This window comes from Chlamydotis macqueenii, chromosome 1 (genome assembly GCF_036417535.1).
Source record: "Chlamydotis macqueenii isolate bChlMac1 chromosome 1, bChlMac1.mat, whole genome shotgun sequence".
In the NCBI taxonomy this organism is placed as follows: domain Eukaryota; kingdom Metazoa; phylum Chordata; class Aves; order Otidiformes; family Otididae; genus Chlamydotis; species Chlamydotis macqueenii.
Genome location: NC_141556.1, coordinates 158,198,124 through 158,220,492, shown reverse-complemented (window position 1 = coordinate 158,220,492; position 22,369 = coordinate 158,198,124). Strand labels below are relative to the sequence as shown.

At 43.8% G+C, this 22,369-nt stretch overlaps 2 protein-coding genes across 5 annotated transcripts in view; one reads left to right on the top strand and one right to left on the bottom strand.

The window, feature by feature from the left end:
- Positions 1-4,533, top strand: part of PCCA (propionyl-CoA carboxylase subunit alpha) — a 284,142-nt gene extending 279,609 nt beyond the window's left edge. For both annotated transcript variants that reach the window (XM_086770975.1, XM_086770983.1), the window contains 2 exons: positions 479-556; positions 4,203-4,533. In XM_086770975.1, the coding sequence (XP_086627101.1) occupies positions 479-556; positions 4,203-4,271 (147 nt within the window). In that variant the 3' untranslated portion in view covers positions 4,272-4,533. The remainder of the gene's footprint in view (positions 1-478; positions 557-4,202) is intronic.
- Positions 4,370-22,369, bottom strand: part of GGACT (gamma-glutamylamine cyclotransferase) — a 34,401-nt gene continuing 16,401 nt past the window's right edge. For all 3 annotated transcript variants that reach the window (XM_086771012.1, XM_086771004.1, XM_086770994.1), the window contains exon 2: positions 4,370-8,112. In XM_086771012.1, coding sequence (XP_086627138.1) covers positions 7,622-8,095 — 474 coding nt within the window. In that variant the 5' untranslated portion in view covers positions 8,096-8,112 and the 3' untranslated portion in view covers positions 4,370-7,621. The remainder of the gene's footprint in view (positions 8,113-22,369) is intronic.

Below are 22,369 nucleotides of genomic sequence, written 5' to 3'. Positions count from 1 at the left end.
TTGGGTATTGCCGGAGCTTCCAGCCCATGCTTCTCCAGACGTGTGCCAAAAAACTTTTGGCTTCTGAATTGGGATTAGTATCTGCAGGATCTGTGCCAGAGAAGCAAAGCAAAGGCTCCCCGGCCAAAAATGCACAGATTAAATTTTGCTCTTGATTTAATGTGATGGATGTGAAATGTGAACTGTAGAAGTTGGAGCTGAATGGAGGGGATGGGAGAGGAGCCCTTCAGGTTTGTCTGGGGTGATAGTTTTAACCAGATGATTCCTTTTTCCCCTAGGTCGCTGCTAGTTTGTCAAAAACAACTGAGATTTGTGATTGTGGTTTGTGTTGTGACTGTGTAGCTGGCTGACTCGACTTGTGCTGTGGAAGTCTTTTTAGCATTTAATGAAATAATCCCTTTATTTTCTATAAGAATCATACACACTTAGAGCATTCCAAATCCTCTGTCCTCATTTTGTACTGCTTTAATTTTACCAGGTTTCAGAAGGTCAAGAGATTTGTGTAATTGAAGCGATGAAAATGCAGAACAGTATGACTGCTGCTAAAACGGGCAAGGTAAGCTACCTTGGGTCACTTAAAACCATATGTGATGTGTCAAACAGGATAGAATTTTAAAAGGAAAAAAGGAGGATTCTGGTTGTTAAGGAATTAAGTCTGATTGTTCTAAGTCTTTCGAAGTGAGGTGTCTTTAATTTTTAACATTTGCATCTGCTGTGAATGCTGTTAAGTAGTACCGAGCCTCAGATAGCACAGCAGGAAATAGTTTTACTGGCTTCAGAAATTCACATAACTCTTTTTTTCCTAAGTGATTTGTTTTCTATGATGTTACCATGCCAAGTTGAATTGAAAGGTGTTGCAGACCATTTCTCCAAATTTCATCTTCCCAGAGGGCAACCGAAGAAGAGATATCTCTTTGCTGGTTAATTCATTAATGGCAAACAATTTGATATTAAAAACCCACTCAGAACAAGGCATAGAAAGTGCTTTTCTCTAGGAAGATGAGAAAAGCAATTTTAAAAAATTCTTGTGACTGTTAAATCTAAAGCCTACATCTGCAAATGTGTTAAGCTTTGCAAGACTGTGCGTTGCCGTATCTTGCCTCTCGAGGGATCGGCGTTGCAACCCCTGAGCTGGGACTCTCCTCCTGCTGCACAGGATGTACCCAAGCCAGCGCTCTGGGCAGGGAACTGGTTAAGCTTATACGACAAGGACGTGCCTTAAAGCCCAACTGGTCTGGGGACCCTCAGCCCCTAAATCAGGGCCTCAGAGCATCCCTGTGCCAGATTATAATTCACAGCCTGAAACCATCGTCTAGACGCAGGCCCCTGATCCGTTCTTTTCAAAGGGAGAGCAGAGTTGCTCTTGAGGAGTCACTTGTTGGAGACCTTGCCAAAGATCTGGATTCTATATCCTCACATTTTCTAGCATGTCCACGCCCTTTCCTGCCTGGGGCAGGCTCCTCAGCACTCCCCGAAGCACTGCCATTTTGTTATTAAACAGAGCAAACCAAAACCCGGTGCAAGCTCCCTTAGCCCAGGGGGAGGCAGCAAGGAGCCTCACTCCCCAGGGCAGGGAGGAGGTGGGCCACTGGCAGGATTCGCTGAGATCTCGAGATGGGTCTCTGTGCCAAGGACTGTTTGTGTGTTTACAAGAAAGGTTTTTTTGGCACAGGACTAAAATCGTCACCGAGGCTGGGACCCAGGGCTTGCCTCTTCCAGTGCGTCTAGTGCAAAACTGGGTCTTGAGGAAAAAAATTGCAGAGAGAGGGAGAACATACCTTCTCCTGTTGCTCTACCATTGCCGCTTTATTATTTTCTTTCATACATTAATTCCTATATAATTTATTTTCTTACTTGATTAATATTTCCTAGCATTTAGTTTTTTCATCGTTGCTTCTTTTGTTTAACCCCTTATTGCTGCTCTTTGCATCCACTGATTTTAATGAAGTGAGTATTTGTAATTAAAATGCCATTCCCCCTCCCAAATCCCTTTTATTTTTTACTTCAACCTTCCCTTTCCCACCAAGGTGTGCTGCAACCCATCCTTAAAATCCTGCTTGCACTTCTCTGAATAATAAATATCTACCCCTAACTCTGCACAGATCCCACATAAAGCCCATGTTTGGCTTATCAGTCTGTCAAAGTGGGATCTGGATGGTGCCCGGGCCATTCAGTGGGCCTGGTGTGCGCTTTGCAGTGTCTCCTTGGCGCCTTCATTTGAATAGTCAGCAAATTATTTGGTTCTTTAGAATTTTAAGAATTTGAAAAAGTGAAAAAGTTTTGGGCTGGGCAGAAAGAAAGCTGCTGAACAGAATTCATCCGATTCTGCAGTGCAAAGTCATGGGTCTGAGTGCTAAAATAACTTGGCCCCTCCACAGGAATGGGATATTTGGCACTGGCTGTTCACCCACATTTTGATGCTTTGAAACGTGTTTTGAAACACAGTTCATTTGTCTTCAGCTGGAAGACGTTCCCATTTTCATTCCCGGCTGAATGCCTTTTTCTGCATCAAACTCCATCTTCCTGTTTGTAATTGTGAGAAAAGTGGCTTGTTTTTATGTACTTTGAGTTCACTCCAGCTGCAGGTGGTTTAAAAAACGGGGGAAGGACGGAGAGGAGCTCGCACGCCTCCTGTCTCCTACGGGACAGCTGCGCGTGGGTCAGAACGGGGGGCTGGCCCCGCTGCGTGGCAGAAATCACTGGGGAGTTTGAAACGCTAGTCAGCTACAATGTTTGCTGAACCTTGGCTTTGTAGAAAAAGAAAAGAAAGAAGTAGAATATTTTCCACACTGCTTTCGTCTCTTAAGAGATCGAGACTCGGGAATCGGGTGGGCTGCCTAACTATTGATTTAGAAATAAAACCCTTCTGTTGTCCATCTCACGGTGCCTTTGCCTGTGTACAGCGTTCAGCTTCGTTTTTTAGGCTGTCAAACTCGGACGCGGGCAATGGTGTAGCTGTAGTAGCCTGATATTCTGCAGGTTTCCTTTAGGAGCTCAACATCACTTTGGGATGACTAAGCTGACCTAACTGCTGAAGAAGGATTTGACCAAGGACTTGGACATGTCAGTATCAGCTCTGAATTAATGTTGCAAGCAAACTCCAATGTAAACCTTCAAATATTTTCTGGAGCTCCACGTGCTGAAAGGGAGTTCAAACATGTTACAGCCTTTATAGAGGAAATGAGGGACTAGTACAAGATGTTTAAAATTCAGGAATCTGCACGTCAGTATATAATCAAATATACTTACAGATGCAGTTGCATTTATTTGACAGCAGTAGCCCTTTGCCAAGTTCAGTTACGTTAAAGGATCCCAATTCAGATTTCAATCTATCCCAGCTGCCTGGGGAGGGAGGGAAAGCCACTTCATGGCTGCAGTCCCAAAATTCAGTTATACTTAAAATCTGCAATGGAAGAAATGCTGGCGCATTTCATTGAAATGTCCAAGTGTGAGTGTTGAAAAGTCAACTTGTCCTCTCAGAGAGCTTTAAAATCTTAATAGTAAATGAACAGCAGTGCAAATAAGTGGATGAAAGGTGCTTTTTAATTTTTAAAAGTGCCATCTCCATCTGACATTCAAGTCTTCAAGTACCTAAGTCATAAGAAAACCAGCTAGTGGTAGGTGCCTAAATACCTTGATGGAGTTACCTAGATACCTAGGACGAGAGGAAATGGCCTCAAGTTGCATCAAGGGAGGTTTAGATTGGATATTAGGAAAAATTTCTTTAGTGAAAGAGTGGTCAAGCATTGGAACAGGCTGCCCAGGGAAGTGGTGGAGTCACCATCCCTGGAGGTGTTCATAATAGGTGTAGACGTGGCATTTTGGGACATGGTTTAGTAGGCATGGCAGTGTTGGGTTGAAGGTTGGACTTGATGATCTTGGAGGTCTTTTCCAACCTTAAAGATTCTATAGTTCTGTGAGTTGGACACGATTTAGTCAAGCACTGGAGAGGTGGTGGAGTCTCCATTCTCAGATACTCAAAACACAGCTGGACTCTGAGCATTGGAGATCTACCTGTCAACCTCTGGAAGCCCTTCCAACATATATACATCTGTGATCCCTGTGGTGGTCATAAAGTTGCATAGTGACCACCTACCCTGTGCATGCAGATGTGATACTTCACATAAGCAATGTCAATCAAACCTTTTATTTAACTGTGCTATTGAGGAAGGTTTGAAATTGTTGCTGTTTCTGTACCGTAGGTGAAAGCTGTGCACTGCAAAGCTGGTGATACTGTTGGAGAAGGAGATCTGCTGGTGGAACTGGATTGAAAAGTTGCCTCCATGCTGCTGAACTAGCTAAGCCTTTATTATTTTCATTTGTAAAGTAAGATTAAGGCAATGTGACACAGAAAATGGACAATCCTATGTGCAAGATTTTATACGGTCATATTTATTGTATCAGTGGTTAAGACAGCAAACACAGATGTTAAACCTTGGCAACAGATCCCAGATTTTTACTTCCAGAAATACTTGTACATAACCTTTGTAATTCTTTGATTTTTCAGGATCAAATAAAATCAATAAAACACAATTTCTGCTTTAAAACAGGAAAAGCCTCTTTTTTTTAAAAAAAAAATAAGAAAACATAACAAAAGCCCGAATCCGGTTCATCTTCTCCATGGTAACAGCACTGGTTTGAGGGCCCAGCCAAGTTGTACAGACTGGTTGGTAAGAGTGAAAAATGAAGCACTGAGCGGCTAACCGAGCGGTTTTCCTGCTCCGTGTAAGTGCTGAACAAGTACTGCCCATGGCTTAAATTCTGATCGGGTTTATTGCAATATTTTGAAGCCTTTGTATAGACTAGATGTAAATTACAGGTTAGATGTTTTATTTTGCGAGTGCAGACTTCCCCCATGTATTTTCATTTACAGTTGTAAGGGAATTTTTTTCTTTTATTCATAAAACTCTATATTCAAATTTCCCTCCCTGTATCTTTTTGCTCATGCAAGTCCTTCCCGAAGGAGCTGGCACTGTCCTCGAATCCCCTTAGCGGTCCCTGGGTATTGCTAGAGGCACTTGCTGTCCCTCAGGCTAGGCCTCCTTCTGAGCTCTTATGGGACAGGGAGGCCCAAGAGTCTGATCTTTTGTTGTGCAGAGGCTCTTACTAAAGACTGCATGAGGAACTAGGACTGTTCCTAACACCTAACTGTATCCAGCTGGAAGAGCTGTGTATCCAGTGTGGGAAACCGGAGAGGGCCTGGAGAGGAGGAAGGTTGAAGAGACTTGAACAGAAGTCAGAGGGCTGGTGACTTGGTTGGAATGGGGAAGAGGATGTATTTTTTTTTCCTCCTCGCTCAGGAACTCAGTGCCACAGGATGTGTGGATACCAGAAGTTTACGGGTTTCAAAACATTAAGTGTGTGGTTATCAGAGGCTCTTTCTTCCATTAATTGATCCAGCTCAGTAAGCCAGCAGCTGCAGCTTACCAGATGCACCCATACCTCTGCAGCCCCGCACATCGTAAGCATCACCTCTGTCCCCGTGCTCTTGCCTAGGCCTCTGCTGCTGCCCACTGCTGGGCCAGGCACTGAGCTACTCCTGCCTTTGGTCTCACCTCCTACGGCTTTTTTTTTGTTACATACCTCTAAGTCACTGTTCCTGCTGTGCCCTGACCACTGCCCCAGAGAGGAGGGGGCCTGCTCTCATTTTCTTCCCTAGGATGTGCAAAGTCATGCTGCTTCCCAGAAAAAAAACCCTCTGGCCAGAGGCACCTGGGCGCTGCTTTATCGGGAGGTGGAAGGACAAAAACAGTCTGTGACAGGGCTGGTGACTCATGTTCAACCAGAAAGGTTCATGATTCTGCTTGAAACTTTTGATTTAAGAGGCATTTTTTTTTCATGTTATTGAGAAGCTGCCAACTAAATCACACAGCCAAGGTGGAATAATGTAGTACAAGGATCTGCTTTGCTCATTAGTTTACAAAACCCATCAAGATGAGTAAGGAGAGTGTTTGGGTAGTACCTGCTCTCCAGGAAAATTAATGCTTTAGGAGTTGGAGAAACTGAGGCAGACACCCTGCAGATCTTCCTACAACTCTCCTTAATGCCATCCAGCCCCTTCCAAAAGGGGCACAGTTCAGCTTCTGCAGGTTGCCCTAAACTTGAAAAAAAATAAAAAAGGATGGTAAAGAGACACGACATGACTATTCTACTTTAAAATTACTTAATTTGCCTACTGCAGTAACATGAGCTTTCTGTCTGTTTTTCTCAATGAGATGCAGCAAACAGTGCCTGTTACTGCTAAATTTAGGCTGATTCCTTACTCTGCATCCCTGGGCTGATTCTGTACCCTAGATCTGCTCTGGCCATCACAGGGCTACTGGCATTGAAGCAAAAGTACGATGTTGTTAATGGTATCCTCAGTACATCTAATCGCACTTTGGCTCGTCGCATGGCATACACTCCCTGCCCCCATCCCGTTGGCAGCTTTGTATACTGTACACTCTGTGTGTAGCAAACACTGCAGCTGAGAGAATATAAGGCACAGTAGCGTAACAGAAAACCACGACTTTCCCAGATTATACAGAAACCAGCACAGTTGGTTGAGTCAGGGGGACAGTAGTCTTTACATCTTTTTTTTTTTCTCCCAGGTTAAATGTTGCAATAGTCACACTACAGGTCCTTTGGATATTTTGTATAATGTATATAAAATCTTTCCCCCAATAAGAAATTCATATGGTCACAAGTTCTGCATTGAAGTGCTTGGCTAAAAGTCACCTTGGTAGTAAGTAAGTGCTCACAACAGCTGCATCCGCTGCAGCGTGGGAGGCAGCTGAAATCAGGTTTGCTTTTCCTGGTCCCCAACACCCGCCCCCCCCCCCGCCCCCAAATCCCACAGTCAGTGAACTGGTGTGGCACCTAAAGTGCTTAGAATGCTAAATTAAAAATAAGATTTTAAATGTAATTATCTTGCTTTAATATTTCTTCACAGCATCTTATAAAACTAAACATATTTTTAAAATGACTCTTTTCCAGTTCAGAAGAACATTGCAACACTGAGTAAGAGTAGTCTTTAAATTTTCTCTATTTCTCCAGCAATTTCATATTTCTCTTGAAGTGCATAGGATCTATATGGTCATCTCTCCCTGTTTACATTCAGTAACCTACTAAGCACCATTACAAGTCAACTGTTAAGTGCGAGTTGTGCTTTACTTAGTTTGTGGACATGATTTTTTTAAAGCAGCTTCAGCTATTAGTGCAATAGTATCATCATTATTCCACCCACCTTGGAGAACTACCCAAGAAAATTTGCCAGTTCAGGTAAAACCAAAAAATCAGTCTGTTCCTCTGCCCTTCACTGACCTCGGTCATGCACTGAGGCAAAGGGAGGGTGGAGAAAAATAACTAGACCCCAAACCCGATGTGCACAGATGCCGTGATTTTACGCCTCATGCAAACCCAGTTACTCGCAGCAGGTTAGCAGGGCGAGGAGGACGCTGACTAGCCAGGGACGAGTCCCCGTCTCTGTGCTTACAAGACTTCAACACCAAGGCTCCTGGGTTGGGAAGGTTACAAGAGATCCTGCATTTTAATAGAAAGGTGTTACAGCTTTTCTGGAAAGGTTACTGATCAACACGTGCTTAGTACTATGTCTTCAGCCGGGCTGTGTTACCTCCCATTTCTAATCCCGGCTTTCGCGTAGGACATAGGAGAGGCCGTGTTTCCCCGAGGAGTCGTAATTGTCATGGTAGGGGAGGCTGACCCACTCGGGCGGGTACGTCATCGTGCTGTACACGAAGCACTCCACAACGCCCTCGGCAGTTGCCCGTGCCTCACCCACGCCACCCTTTCCTTCCCACTCTACCACCTCGATTCTCATCAGGGTACGCTGGTACATGTCTGGGCAGCCTTCAAATTCATCCAGGAACTGCAGCATCTGGTCGTCAACTGAGTAAATCTCCCCAGCAACCTGGTGTCCTGTCCCTGGGATGTTCAGCATGTAAGGAATGTTGTATTTTCCTGCAATCACCAGTGGGTACTTCTCCACCGTGCGACCCCTTCCTTGGAATTTCGCTAGTCCCTTGGCTGTGTTGATCATGTGCTTGTAGTTGGGCTGGCCCTTCTTCAGCGTGCCGTAGACGAAGACACGAGCCATCGTACCTGCAAAAGCAGCTGAAAGACAGAGGTGTAGGTTACCCACATGGCTGCTTTGGCCAACATGCTGGAGAACTGCGCCCATGCCAACATGTGTTATACACACAAGACTCTTCAGGTGTGTGCAAAAGCGGTCTTGTAGTCCTACACCTCATTTAAACACCACACTAAATTCAAATATCTCTTTGAACTTTTCAGTCAAAAACTAACAGTGAAAAGCGGACACCAGGAGAAAGTCACCCTTGCAGTTCTCTGCTGTAATCAAATTACATCCCATGGTTTCTCTAAGTAATCCACAACATCAGCAGCCCTGAGCTTCAGGAAAAGCACCGAGCCTTTCTTATTTTTTTTTTTCCTCTCTCACCATTATGGGAGCCATCCCAGAGATGGAAACAAGCTCCACTTAGCACATCCAAAGCAAATCACGGTTCAGCTCAGATATGCAGACACCTTACGATGTTGCTCCACTGCATTTATGGTTTAATTAGCCCAGGTCAAACATGGCTATTAAAACATGCAGGAGTGAAGCCACAGTTAGTTAGTTTTCCCTTGTTTGGGCGTAGTGGTGTTTTTTAAAGCCTGAACTGATGGACTTGGTCACACACTACCCCGCTGTTACCGCGCCCAGGTGTGGACCAGCACACCCTGGGCAAGCGCCTCCTTCCCTCCTCTTCTGCTCAGGTTCTCCTTTCATGGTGGCAGCGCTCAATATTTGGGAAACAACATTTTATTCGGTAACAGAAGAGCCTGGTTGCAGTTTGGAAGTTCAGGTGTCTTGTTTTGTGGTAAAATAAAGCACAGCAGTATTAATTACCCTAAAGCAAATTAAAGCAGTCAAACTTCTGGTCCTGTTGCGCTGCAGTTGCCTGCATTTCATGGTATTTATTCAAATAGCAATACCAGCCCGATCACAGTCTTAGTGAAAAATGGGAAAAGAAAAGCAAGCTGCACGATGCTTGGGGCTGTGGCAAGCTAACTGTGTACAAACTGGGACACTACCAAGATGAACAGAGGACCTGTCTGTCATGAAGAGAGATGAAAAAGCTTTCATGCCAGACCTTACAAGCAAAATGAGGCACGCTGGCACGGCATCGGGGCAAGTTTAACCTGGCATTGAATCATTTAACAGACATGCTGAAAGATTTTTGGTAAGCCCAGTGCCAAGGTCCCTCTTGCTGCCTGACTGACAAATGCTGAGGAGCAAGCTGCGGCTCTAGGGAGACAAGCAAGGTGGCCTGCAGCAACCACAGCGCAAATGAGCGGGTGCTGCCTGAAAGGAGACGTCTGTCCTGCTCCTTGAGGGGAGGGGAATGATGATGGCTGTCCTCAGCGCTGCTGATCAATCTTAGATGCCAAACCTCACTTACAGAGCTGGTAAGGCCAGACACTGTGGTGTTCACAAGCACCTTCACCCTTCCTGTCTGAGGGAGCTGTACACGTGTTATTTCCATTTATTTACCTTGGGAATGGCTTGGGAGGATACAGTATTTCAGCCCTGACAAAACTGGGAGCTAGGACTGCTGGCAGAAAGGCCAGGAAAGGCTGTGCTCCTCTGTTTCCCCAGATAGATCCCTGAAGTGCTAAGCCACCTGCAGTAGCCAACCTGCACATGCACTAGCCCTCTCTTGAAAACACACCCTGAAAGATGCTGTTCAACATTTGTTTCATCTGTGAGCATAAAACACTCCAAACTGGTTTAAATGGGACAAAAGGCTGGCTTTACTAAAAGGTAGGGGGGAAAAAAGGTACCTTCATAGTTCCTGGGTACTTTTCATGCTGTGCCCCATTCATCCCCCATCGTCTCTACAGGGCAGAAGTGGTTCTTACACTGTTTGATGGTTTCCCACATTTCGCCCTTGTTCGCTGACTGGGCAGAGTCTCCCTCACCCACAGCCATCTGGCTGGGCCAAACACCCAGCATCCGAGGAGCACGTGCAGCTCCTTTTGGAAAGAGGGTCACAAAACAATGTATTTCAAGTCTGAAAAATCTTTAAAAACAGATTGGAAGTAGAAACAATCTATTTTCTGCTACTTACTCGTATTTTACTAAACTGTTAGATCAGGTAGGTTACCCAAAAGGGTACATTGCTGGCCAAGAGCAGTGTTATTTGAAATACCCAGTAGCAAAGCAATTTCCCCCCGGTGAAGTAAACAGCTTTTCTCTGTAACAGAATACAGTTTTCCAAGCAAAAACTGTGTGTGCCTTTATTTACTGGCAAACCACTTTCACTTAAGGAAAAAAGACCATGCTGATTCCCCCCCCCCCCGTATTTTATCAGATATACTTCAGCGTAATTTATCCTTCATGACATAAACGAGTTTTTTTGGATGCAGCTCATTCCCTCACAATAAAAAGAGCATTAATATTCAGTCGGTCTGACTCTCTACTATAAGGAAAATCATTACCTTTCAGATTGTGTTTTGAATAACAAACACAGATCCTTCAGGAAGAAACTTGTCCCAGTGGGGATTGAGAAAGGATCAGAGTTAAGCACTGAAACATGCAATTAATTCCCATTAGGGGATTAGGGCACTCGTGTTCACTTTGAATCAGAAAAATGAATCGTGAATTAAATTGTTCACAACCAAGAGGTTACTTGTCAGAGTTAATAAGTTAAAAAATAAAAAGGGAAGCCTAAAAAGCTCAATAGTGAGTGGTGCATCTGTAAGAAAAAGATATGCTTCACTTCCATTAAACAAAAGCTCTGTCCCTACTGTACAGCTGGAGATAAGCTTCCAAAAAGTTTGCAGGGAAGAGCATTACCCCTCCTGAAACTGGTGAAAATGAAGTATGTGTTTCTGATGGCACAGCAGACAGCTATTTGGAAACCTTACTGATTTAAAGAAACACATCTGTCATCCTAGTGCAGGTCCCACAAAAATTCAACAACCAACCGCGCTAACCCAGGTTTGGAGAAGTGTTTCTGATTTAGCATTCAGGTAGATGGATCCAGGAGGCAGCATAAATGCAGACAGAGTGGGAATCTGAAGTTTCAGCCACAGTTTGTGTAGCTGTGAGGCGGACGTTCTGGTAGAGCAGTGACTTTTGGGCAGGCGGCTGCTGAGCACCTCATCACACCTCTACCATCCACAGCAGCCCTGTCGCTCAGGCGGGATGGCCTGGGTGCAATGACTTCTCCTTCCTCCTTCTAGTAAAAAAAAAAAACCCACAAACCACCAAAGCAAACCCCAGACAACCCCAGCTGAGGAGTGATTGAAATGAACTTGGTAAAAACATTCTCTGAACGTTGCTCCACGTAAATAAGACATACACGATTTTTCTGTGCAATAACTCTGGTCTCCTGTGCGCTGTGTTGCAGAAAGGCTGTTAGACATACCAGCATCACTTCTAGCACTCGAGTATCGTGGGCTTTCAAAACATTTTTAGCCACCTTGTGGCAGGAGAGTAAAGAGCAGAATTTTATTTGAGGGTCATTTCACAGACTTCCACTGAGCAGCTGAAAAGAGTTATAGATGGCATCCCGTCGCTGAATCACCAACAAGAAGTTGCCTTTTCTCACTTAATCCAGTTTGACACTTCTTATCTACACTAAACGACCTAAGAGGAAAAGAAAACCCACAAAAAACCAAAGACCCCTCACCCCTGACTATACAGAGTATTAGCTGCCAGGACAAAACAAACCCATTCAGAAGGTGCTGTCATGAAATATTCATGTCGGAATCATTAAAATTTAATGGCACGGGCAAATGCGAGTGAAATCTGTATGTCATCTCTTCAAACTATTTCTTTTAGCTATGAAAGATGACCTGTCAAACTGCTCGTGGGATGAATTACCAGTTGCTTTGTCATGTGAGACGCAAAGATCAGAAAATAAAGTCACTATTTCAGGATTATGAAGGCAGAAAATGCTGTTGGGTGAAAATAAAAGCGTCTTGTAACCAGTGCCGGCCAGCAGCCCAGGCTGCTGCTCCACATTAGTGGTGGTAGGGCTGCCCTCACCTACCAACAGTTTTGGGTCAGGGCTTTAGTTTTCCCTCTTGGGGCCCAACAACTCCAGAGCAGTGACAGAGGGATGAGCGGCCATGGGGCCAGTTGCTGGCTCAGTCAACACACACTCACAGATGAAGCTGCCACAACCAGGCTCTTTGCTTCCAAGGTTGTGCCCAAAACAAGACCTCCCTTCCCAAGCAGCAGCAGCTTTGACAATAAACATCCTTTCACCATGATTCAGACAATTACTGGATTCTACCTGATTCTTTCAAAAATAAAATAAGGAATAGTGCATGTGTTAAGCTGGCTGCAGGGCTGTTTGTGATCATGGTAGCAGTGGTTTTGGGTTTTATTTTGTTGAAACTTTTCCTCCCAACTCAGAAAGTATCTGTTTCTCACCCTCCATACAGTAATATTATTTTCCCTTGAGAAAAATTCTCCGCGTTGGCTCAGTGACCAGATATAGTTACACATTAATTCTTCAGAAGTTTCTTAAAACTGTAGGAAACAGGTGAAAAAACAAAATGCCTTGAACTTTAAACTTGAGCCCAGTCTGTTTGAATGAAGCGAGTTTTAAGGTCACTCTTCACTCAATGCTAACTTTCAAGAAGGACTAACATGCCAGAGAGGACTCCTGGGACCGCATCCTGTTGGTCCTTTGATGCTTTCATTTTGTTGCTTGCTGTTTTCTTTATAGCACAGACAAGGGCTTCCTGCCCAGGCCGACCCCTTTCGAACCTTGCTGAATACCTCGGAAAAAGTTTATGGCAAGACACCTTTCTTACATTAACCACAGAGGCACCAGCGAAACGATGGCTCCTTTGAAATCAAGAGGTTACGGTCTCCTCGCAGCAGTTGTCTGCTCAGAAACTGTGAGCTGCTGGTTTGTGAAAACAAACAAAAGAGTATTAGAGTAACCAGTGCCATGCTGGACGCTACCGGGCACTACCTGAAATGCCACTTAACCTACTTTGCAGATACTTTTAATTTCACTTTTTGATAGTTTACACCCCAAAACCAACAAATACACCTGCGCTTAACCTGGAGTATCTTGGAGGTATCCTGGAGGATCTGCCAGTAAGCAGAGCAAGGATGCCCTCCCTTCAGACAAGCCTCCGTCACAGTGGTGCTCTCGTGCCTTGTGCCCCTTTGACTCCACAGCAAACATTTGCCTTCTCTGTGTTAAACTGTTTCAAATCACTTTCGACTCTACTGCATAGAGAAATTTCATTAAATTAATTCTTACTACTACCAGAAAGTTTCATTCCCAAAATGGCTGTTAGGAGCAGCAACAGAGGCCTCCAAGTGACAACCAGATAAATCCACCACATCACGAAAAAAAAAAAGATGCTGGGGATGCGATGCAGAAACATGCTGGACACACCGTCAGACTGATTAACAGACTAAATTTCTAGACAGTGCAGAGACAGGAGAGGATTGCCAGCACCTTAGGAGGACAAGAAAAGGAGGATGAAGAAAATGGGAAGTCAATGGATGTGGACAAATTGATTCAGGGCAGAGGGGGAAGTTGTTATATTAATCAGTATTATTAAGTACTGACTGTTTTGTCGTAATATTGAGTAATAATAGTAAGTATTATTGTATGAGCCTTAGGCAGAATATTATATCATATCAAGTTCTTGCTACCACAATTCAGAAACTTACGGACTACAAAAGTAGTGAGAAAGAGCTCAGGGCACAGCACTTGAGTCCAGGACTTTTTTTTTTTTGGGGCACAAACTGAACAAGCAGGAGCTGACGAGACGGGGAATAATCACCTACAAATATGGGTACAGGTTTTACAGAAGAGACAATTGGCTCTCCACATACATGAACACGCAGCCAGCCAAAATTTCTACATGGAATGAATAACACAGATAAGGACAGCTTTCTAACCATAAGAACAGACAGGGCATAAGAACAACCATAAGAAGTCACCACAAAAAGGCTTGAGAGCCCAGTATCCTCTCTGTGAAGATGGTCAGCAACAGACATCTCAACAGCAAGAGTGCAAGGACAGGGCAAGGTGACAGGGAAGCATGTCCAGACCCTTCCTAAGCCAGAGGCAATGAAGGTCATGGTGCATGAAGGCCTCTTCCTCCTGTGAGCTTCCCTGACTGTTTTTGTGAATGGTCAGCAATGGCAGCAGCCCGTGGCAGGCAGCCCCATACCACAGCCCCTCACTGGTGCACGAGACGCAAATTGTTTTGTTTTGTTGTTGGGTTTTTTTTTTCTCTGCTGGCTGCTTGCTTCATCTGATGGCTCCTCCTCTGAGTCAGGGGCCTCTGTGCATCCCCTCTGTGCCATCAGATACTTTTTCAGCTCTTGCTCTCTTCTGTATTTAACAGAGTGGAAAACACTCCTTAGTTGCAATCATCTTTGGCACCTCTTCCTCTAACTTTTCTGGTTCTCCTATAGTTTTTTGAGATACGAAAAGTGGAACTGAAATATTTGAGAATGGATAAACCATGGATTTATACAGAGATGTAAATCACGTCTCCTGGTTTGTTCATGCTCCTTTCCCTCCAAAGCCTTTATGACTGCTATTGAGCAATGAACTGATGTTTTGGAAGAACACAACGATACCTCAAGCATCTTATTCTTGAGTGGCAACCGAGGTGGGAAGCTTTTATTGAAAATCCAACAGTGTTGAAGCCTTGAAAACTGGAAGTCTTGAAAAAATAAGTATTTGTCCGAACTATCATAGATGGTACAGTTCATCTGGCTTTACGAAAAGGTAGCAGACCAGATCGTTTCTCAAAATCCCACTCAGCATGGTGGGTCCTTATAATGCTGTTTCAAGTACATAATAATTAATTTAAATGACATACATAGAAATGTCTCATCTTTGCACCTTTAGTACAGATGCTTAAACTGTTCTATCTACACAAAAGGAAAAAAAACACCCAACAAAAATGGCGCATTAACTTTAAATCTTAGTTCCCAATTCTAGGAACAAAGTAGAAAACAACTTTTGATAGGACAGCCCTGATAGGCCAGCCCTGCTGCCAGTACTGTTTTGAATGCTACCATGAATTTGAAGTGGTTTCCATCATTAACATGCAGAGCATAGCCCAGAGTTTCAAACCACCGACATCCTGAAACTCAGGACACTGCCTGCGGCTTGGATGGGTTCCCCACGAGGTCAGCACACTGATTTACATGCCAATACTCGGAGCGGTCAGTTCGCTGGTTTGGACTGAGAAAAGCATCCCAGCCTGCGAAACACGGCAAACACTTTTCAGTACCTAGGCATGGGAACATATTTTTCTACACTGAAAAGATGGTAAGAGAAGGGGAAGAGAGAAAAGATGAGGTCTGTGAGAGATCGTGAGATGCCTTTCCAGAAGGGAAACGGGGGAACAACTGCACAACGATGCTCTGTAAGGAGGGCAGAGGTGCTCAGGTCATGGCACAGTACTGGCCTCTCGTCCCTCAGGAGTGCAACTCAGCCTGGAAAGGAGATGTTAAATAGAACGCCATCGTTCAGCAACAGAAGCCTCCCGTCAGCAGGAGCCTGTGGCTCTGGAGGCCATCTTACGCCTTTGTTCCGGCTGGCATGAAGGTGCCACAGCATGGGCCTGCTGGCAAGATACACTCTGCCCAGGTGTGACCCAGTAGTCCTGTGAGCACCTGGCCATGCCTCTCTGGCCAGGTAAGTCGGCAGTCTCAATCGAATAGCGGGAGGCTGCTCCGGCCAGTGGCTCCGCAGGTGGCAGCAAGACAGCTCACCGGGCTGAGCCAAGGTGCCAGAGCCTCACAGCACCATGCAGAGGGATCACTGCAACATGGTGCTCCTCAAACCTTGCTAAAAACCAAATGAAAGTGTAGATGTTCAGGGAACAAGATCCACTTTGTTAAATGAGCCAAACAGAAAATCCAAGTATAAATCTGAGAACATATGACTGCACTATTTTCCCTCCAGAAATCACCTACCTACTCCAGTGTGGACCAGCTACTGGAACACAAACCTTTGACCAATGTGGCAGAAATGAAGCACTAGAAACTCCTACAGACTTTTTTTTTTGCAGCCTGTAATTCCTTGGGGAACTACAGGCTGCTTTTAAGGGCCAAGGAAAGGTAATTTATACACATTTACAGCATCCACATATACACGCAAGGATTTCCTACACAGAGCCATGCTTTGCTTGTAAAGTGTTAGTGGCCCACAGAAAAGAAGAGACGAAGATTAAAACCAGCTGTACTGGAGGAACCACCAGACACAAACAATGTTTTAAATATTCAACCAGGAAGGGTACAGATGGCGTGTGGTAATGGCCAACACGTTCGCTTGGAAGCATGGTCATACAAATTTTGCGAGGCTTGGAAGGAGTACTGGATAATAAGGTATATATATATATATATACTCAGAGAAGATACACTAACATGAATGGTTTTATTTGTACTTATGCCACTAGGTAGCAGTGGACGAAGAAGACACCCTTCTTGATGCTGGAGGACTGCAGCTGAGGTTACACAAAAGGAAAAGTGGAGTGTTCATATAATAATAAAAGAGAATTGTAGAATCACTGGTTTGTGGTTACAGCTCTGAAGCAAGTCAAACTGCTGGTCCGAAGACAGCCATCAGACAAGCAGTGGAAAATGGGAAAAGATGAAAAAAATGTCAACACATCGTCTTTCTGTGATACACAGACATACTTTTATTTCACTTTATTTAATTTATTCTGGTCATTTTTTTAAAGGCTAAGAAACTAAATATGATTTTTTGGGGGGCAAGTGGTGTTTGTTTAGTTTTTGTCTTTTTTTTTTCTCCTCCTTTTTTTTAAAAAAAAAAGGAGGGAGGCTTGTACCATCCTTTCAAATCAAATTTGTGGAAAAGCGTAATATTTAGCAAGTGACATACTGGTAACAAAACAAATCAGCTCAAAAGGCTGCTGAGAGAAGTAGTTGAGTCACCATCTCTGGAGATACTTGAGAGATATGTAGGTAGGGACATGTTTTAGTGGTGGACTTGGCAGTGTTAGGTTTACGGTTGGAGTTGATGATCTTAAGGGTCTTTCCTAACCTAAGTGATTCTATGATTCTGTTCTATTCTAATTCACTAACTGCAGTTATTTTATTTGCCTAATTAATTAAATGTGTATGCAAGTCTGTCTTTGATAAGCTATGCAGGTAGTTTTATTTAATAAACAACAGACTTCTTATTTTTAAGTGAATTTCAGCTTGCAGCTCAATGCAAATCAAAATTAAAAACCCAATCCATATCACAGCAACAAATTTCTTCCACCATTTTCTAATGTAATAAAGGGTAAGAAAATAGAAACCAAAACAGAATATCAAATCAAAACTACAAAGAACCGTGAACAGATGTATATAATTACTTTAGTCCCACTGAGGTATATCACTTCTGCTTAGAAATCAGTACTGAGTTTACCACAGAGAAGATAAAAAGTCACAGATCATCATGAAAATAAACCTACTGAGTTATTTCAACTGCCCTGGTGTTGGTTTTTGTTCTGCAAGAAAGACTTGCAAAGTCCTGCAACAAAATCTTAAACACACCTCATCTCCTTTGTCAACTGGGAAAGCATCTTTATCCCAAAGGAAATACATTTACTGGCCTGCCATCTTCTACACAGAAGAAACAAATACATATTCTGGGGGCATCCAAAAAAAGCCTGAAATGGCATCCAGCAAGGCACTGGAGTAATTGCTTTCAGATCCAGAAGACATACTGACTAGAATCCCAAATGTCCTCCTGCCTGGTAGAGTCAAAGATAAGCAAGAAGACAAGAAATTTGTTTATGTGTGTCCCGTAAGGATGTCTTGAATGAAATGTTTACTTTCAGGTAAAGAGTGTTTGGTCGCCGGTGCAGAAACAGGTTCTGCAGCCTGATGCAAAATTTAATGCAGGTCTGCATTTACTGAAGAACAAGGAAAACCAGGTACACAGGCCCTTAAATCTTCTCCACAAGAGGCTCACAAGAAATACTGGTGGAAATAATTCTGTATCTCTACTTAGATACACATTTGCGATTGCAAAAAAAAGCTATTTTAGTTTTATGATGGTGTGTAGAATTCACTCTAATCGAAGCTCTCCTTGGCAGTGTCCAGGATCCCTGGAAGGAAGCCCTAATGAAAGGTACCTTAAACCAGAGGTCTGGCTGTAACAGAAAAATATTATATAATAGTCATCTGAATTATATGGACAATTATATGAGACAGAATTAATTACAAATAAAAAACTTATATAAATTAAAATAGCTTTATACATGCTGTGCAGCCTCTTTTCAGTGACCTTTGAGAAAGCATTTCTGTTACTAACTTGATAAAGGAAGAAGAATCAAATAGTGGAAGTAAATGAGAAGTGGAATAATAAGCAATGTGGTTCTGAATGCAAAAAAGCCAGACTCATGTCATTAGAACAACCTCCTTTGACAAGGATAATGCAATGGAGTTGGAGTCAAGTAAAATATTTAATATGCAGTGAAAATATCTCCAGACCAAGTCACAGGGAAGAACTGTGTATGAAGAAGGAGTTAGTTAAAGGGAAGACTGTAATGGAATATATTAAAATAAGGAGCAATAAGGACAGACAGAAGTTACCTGTAATATTCCTGCAAAATCAATGTTATCTTACTTATTAGTGGTCTCGCTACAGCAAGTAGTTGTGTGCCTACCACATCTGTGCACGATGCACCCTGAGGAGGGCTGGTTTGTGCTACAGACATATTAGATGGCCTATGAACTGTGTAATTGAAGTAAGATGTCTTTTAAGGATACAAAGTGCAGAAATGTATGTTTACGGACCACTGACAAGAACTTCTGGAGACTCATCACTTCAAGGCAATGAAGGAATCGTAGAATATCTCAAGCTGGAAGGGACCCATAAGGATCATAGAGTCCAATGCCCAGCTGCTCGCAGGACTACCTAAAACTAAACCATGTGACTAAGAGCACTGTCCAGATACCCCTTGAACTCCAACAGCTTTGGTGCTGTGACCACTTCCCTAGGGAGCCTTTTCCAGTGACCGACCATCCTCTCAGTGAAGAACCTTTTCCTTATGTCCCATCTGAACTTCCCCGATGCAGCTTCATTCCATTTCCTCATGTCCTATTGTGGTCACCAGAGAGAGGAGATCAGCACCCCCACTGTCTCTGCTGCCCCCCTTGAGGAAGCTGTAGGCTACGATGACATCAAAATTCAAAACCACCACACCTACTACCTTCCCTTGGTCAGCTAGATGGGTGACCTTGTCATAAAAGGGAACACTCTTGTATATTTTGGTCAATTGCAGAATGACGAGTGAATGAAGATGAGCTGCAGGCCAGGAGAAAATAATACTCAAGAAGAATCACACATGTTTTTGCAGTCCTCAGAAATTCACATCCTCATTTTCCAACCATTCCCATTCAGAGATTTCCCTGTTCTCACATGAATGAGCACACAGATGTTCGAAGTAAATACCAGTACAGGACATCATTGTTCTCATCAGCTATAAGAGACACCTGTACCAGCCACCAAGATGACACGGTTGCAAGAAGGCAGCACAACTAGAACAAGTATTTCAAGGAGACACTGGAGACATCACAAAGGTATCAGTAAAATATTTGTGCAAAGCATTTGACACTATCCAGCACAACATCTTTGTCTCTAAACTGGAGACACATGGATTTGACAGATGGACCACTCAGTGTATAATCAATTGGCTGGATGGATGAACTCAAAGAGTTGCGGTCAATGGCTTGATGTCCAAGTGGAGACTGGTGATGAGTCGCGTTCCTCAGGGGCCGGTATTGGGACTGGCCCTGTTCAACATCTTTGTCAGCAACATGGACAGTGGGATAGAGTGCACCCTCAGCAAGTTTGTCAACGATACCGAGCTGTGTGGTGCAGTCGACACGCTGGAGGGAAGGGATGCCATCCAGAGGGACCTTGATAGGCTGGAGAGGTGGGCCCATGCAAACTTCATGAAGTTCAATAAGGCCAAGTGCAAGGTCCTGTACATGGGTTGGGGCAATCCCAGGCACAAATATAGGCTGGGCGGAGAACAGATTGCGAGCAGCCCTGAGAAGGACTTGGGGGTACTGGTGGACGAGAAGCTCAACATGAGCTGACAATGTGCACTCGCAGCCCAGAAAGCCAACCGCATCCTGGGCTGCATCAAAAGAAGTGTGGCCAGAAAGTCGAGGGATGTGATTCTCCCCCTCTGTTCCACTCTCCTGAGACCCCACCTGGAGTACTGTGTCCAGCTCTGGAGCCCCCAACATAAGATGAATGTGAACCTATTGAAGCGAGTCCAGAGGAGGGCCACGAAAATGATCAGAGGGCTGGAGCACCTCTCCTATGAGGACAGGCTGAGAGAGTTGGGGCTGTTCAGCCTGGAGAAGAAGAGGCTCCAGGGAAACCTTATTGTGGCCTTCCAGTACCTGAAGGGGGCTTATAGGAAAGATGGGGAGAAACTCTTTAGCAGAGCCTGTTGTGACAGGATGAGGGGTAATGGTTTTAAACTAAGAGGGTGGATTTCGACTATATAAGGAAGACATTTTTTATGATGGGGGTGATGGAACACTGGCACAGGTTGCCCAGAGAGGTGGTAGATGCCCCATCCCTGGAAACATTCAAGGCCAGGCTGGACAGGGCTCTGAGGAACCTCATCTGGTTGGAGATGTCGCTGCTTCTTGCAGGGGTGTTGGACTAGATGACCTTTAAAGGTCCCTTCCAACCCTCATTTTCTATGATTCTCAAATCTCATTTGGAAAAATGGCAAGAAAGTGACCTCATCTGTACTCACAAACATTAGTGAAAGGTTCAACAAGTGCACAGATGGGAAAGGTGTTTATTTCCTTGATCACTTGATTTTATAGGATTAAAAATATAGAGATGGAATGGCTTAGACTTGCAAAAACAGACTCTGTATTTGGTAGTTGTGTGAGCTGCATTATCTTAAGGCAAGCATCTATTACTTCTTTTTCTGCAGTTACAGATGTCTGTATTTAAGGATTTTAAAAGTGGTCCTATGCACCTAAAAAATTTGTAATTTCCAGGAGTGGGTAATTTTGTGATGGGTTTTACTTCTACAAACCATGTGGCTTCCATCTGCAATATGTTCCTACATCATGACCGCACACAGAGTAGCTGAAAAAGCATTTCTTTTTTTTTTGATATAAACCAGCATTCTAGGGACATCAGTCTTCAAAGTTATTTTGGGTGCAGAGCAGAGCAAACTCACATACCTTAAGGCACTCAAATATCTAGGAGAGTGTCCAACTACACCTATCCATCAATCCAGACTTTGTGTTGGGAAAAGAGGCACGGAGGGCAGCCAAGGCAATGTTACAATATAAAATGTTCTGAATGCCTCAAGCTAGATCTTCAGATGTAGCCAATTTAGGACTGGAGCACAACCCAAGCAAAGGTGATTAAGCCTCAATTATAAATGAGCATATACTCAGACTAGCTTTAATTTCTCCCCACAATATCCTCCTCAGACAAATGGGACAAAATTATTAGTAAAGAGCACGGCTAAACTGGCTACATTAGCAGTTAACAGAGCAGATCAAAGTGGATGCATAGATTTCAGCATGAAAAGCGTAACTGCTAAGCTAGGAGCCACTGCCTACACCATCGGACGTGAGGCAAAAGTGACAATGGAAACACTATATTCATCCTTTTCCAGGGTTTGCTCTGGAAAGGAGACAACTGATACCTGCTGCAATGGGTTTTATTTTATTTCTCTGCTTTATTGGGATCCCACCTTTCCAAATAGGTCCCAAGTACCCAATAGTCTGTAGACTACCCTCCAATTCACTTTTTTTCTCCAATTTCAGTGTCAGCAAACAGGATGACTAGTATTGGAAGAACAAGTCCTAAGACTTCTTCACCCTTCTAAGTGAAAACTTTCTGCTTGCATTGGGATCAACAGGATGTGGTTTAGTGGTGGACTTGGCAGTGTTACGTTAATGGTTGGACTCTATGATCTTAAAGGTCTTTTCCAACCTAAATGATCCTATGATTCTATGATTTTCTGGATTTCCTGCTGGTGAACCCTACCTTCACCACTGTGAAACAAAGAGACAACCTATTCACTGAAGGCCCTTGGTTCCTAGTCTCCTCCTCTCAGTTTACAAGGGGCAATAATTACGGTCAGCCCAAGTGGTATCAGTAAAGTTTCAAGCTAAACACAGAGATGCCAGGATCTTTTGAAGTTAGCTCAGAATACAAGAGTCACTCAGCTGAGCTCCACGGACACATAGGGCTGCAGACAGCATGTAACCGACTTCCAGAAAAATCTCAGTCCTGCAAAAATGGAACAATGGCTTCTTAACAATGATCCATACGCTATGGATTGTTATAGAAAG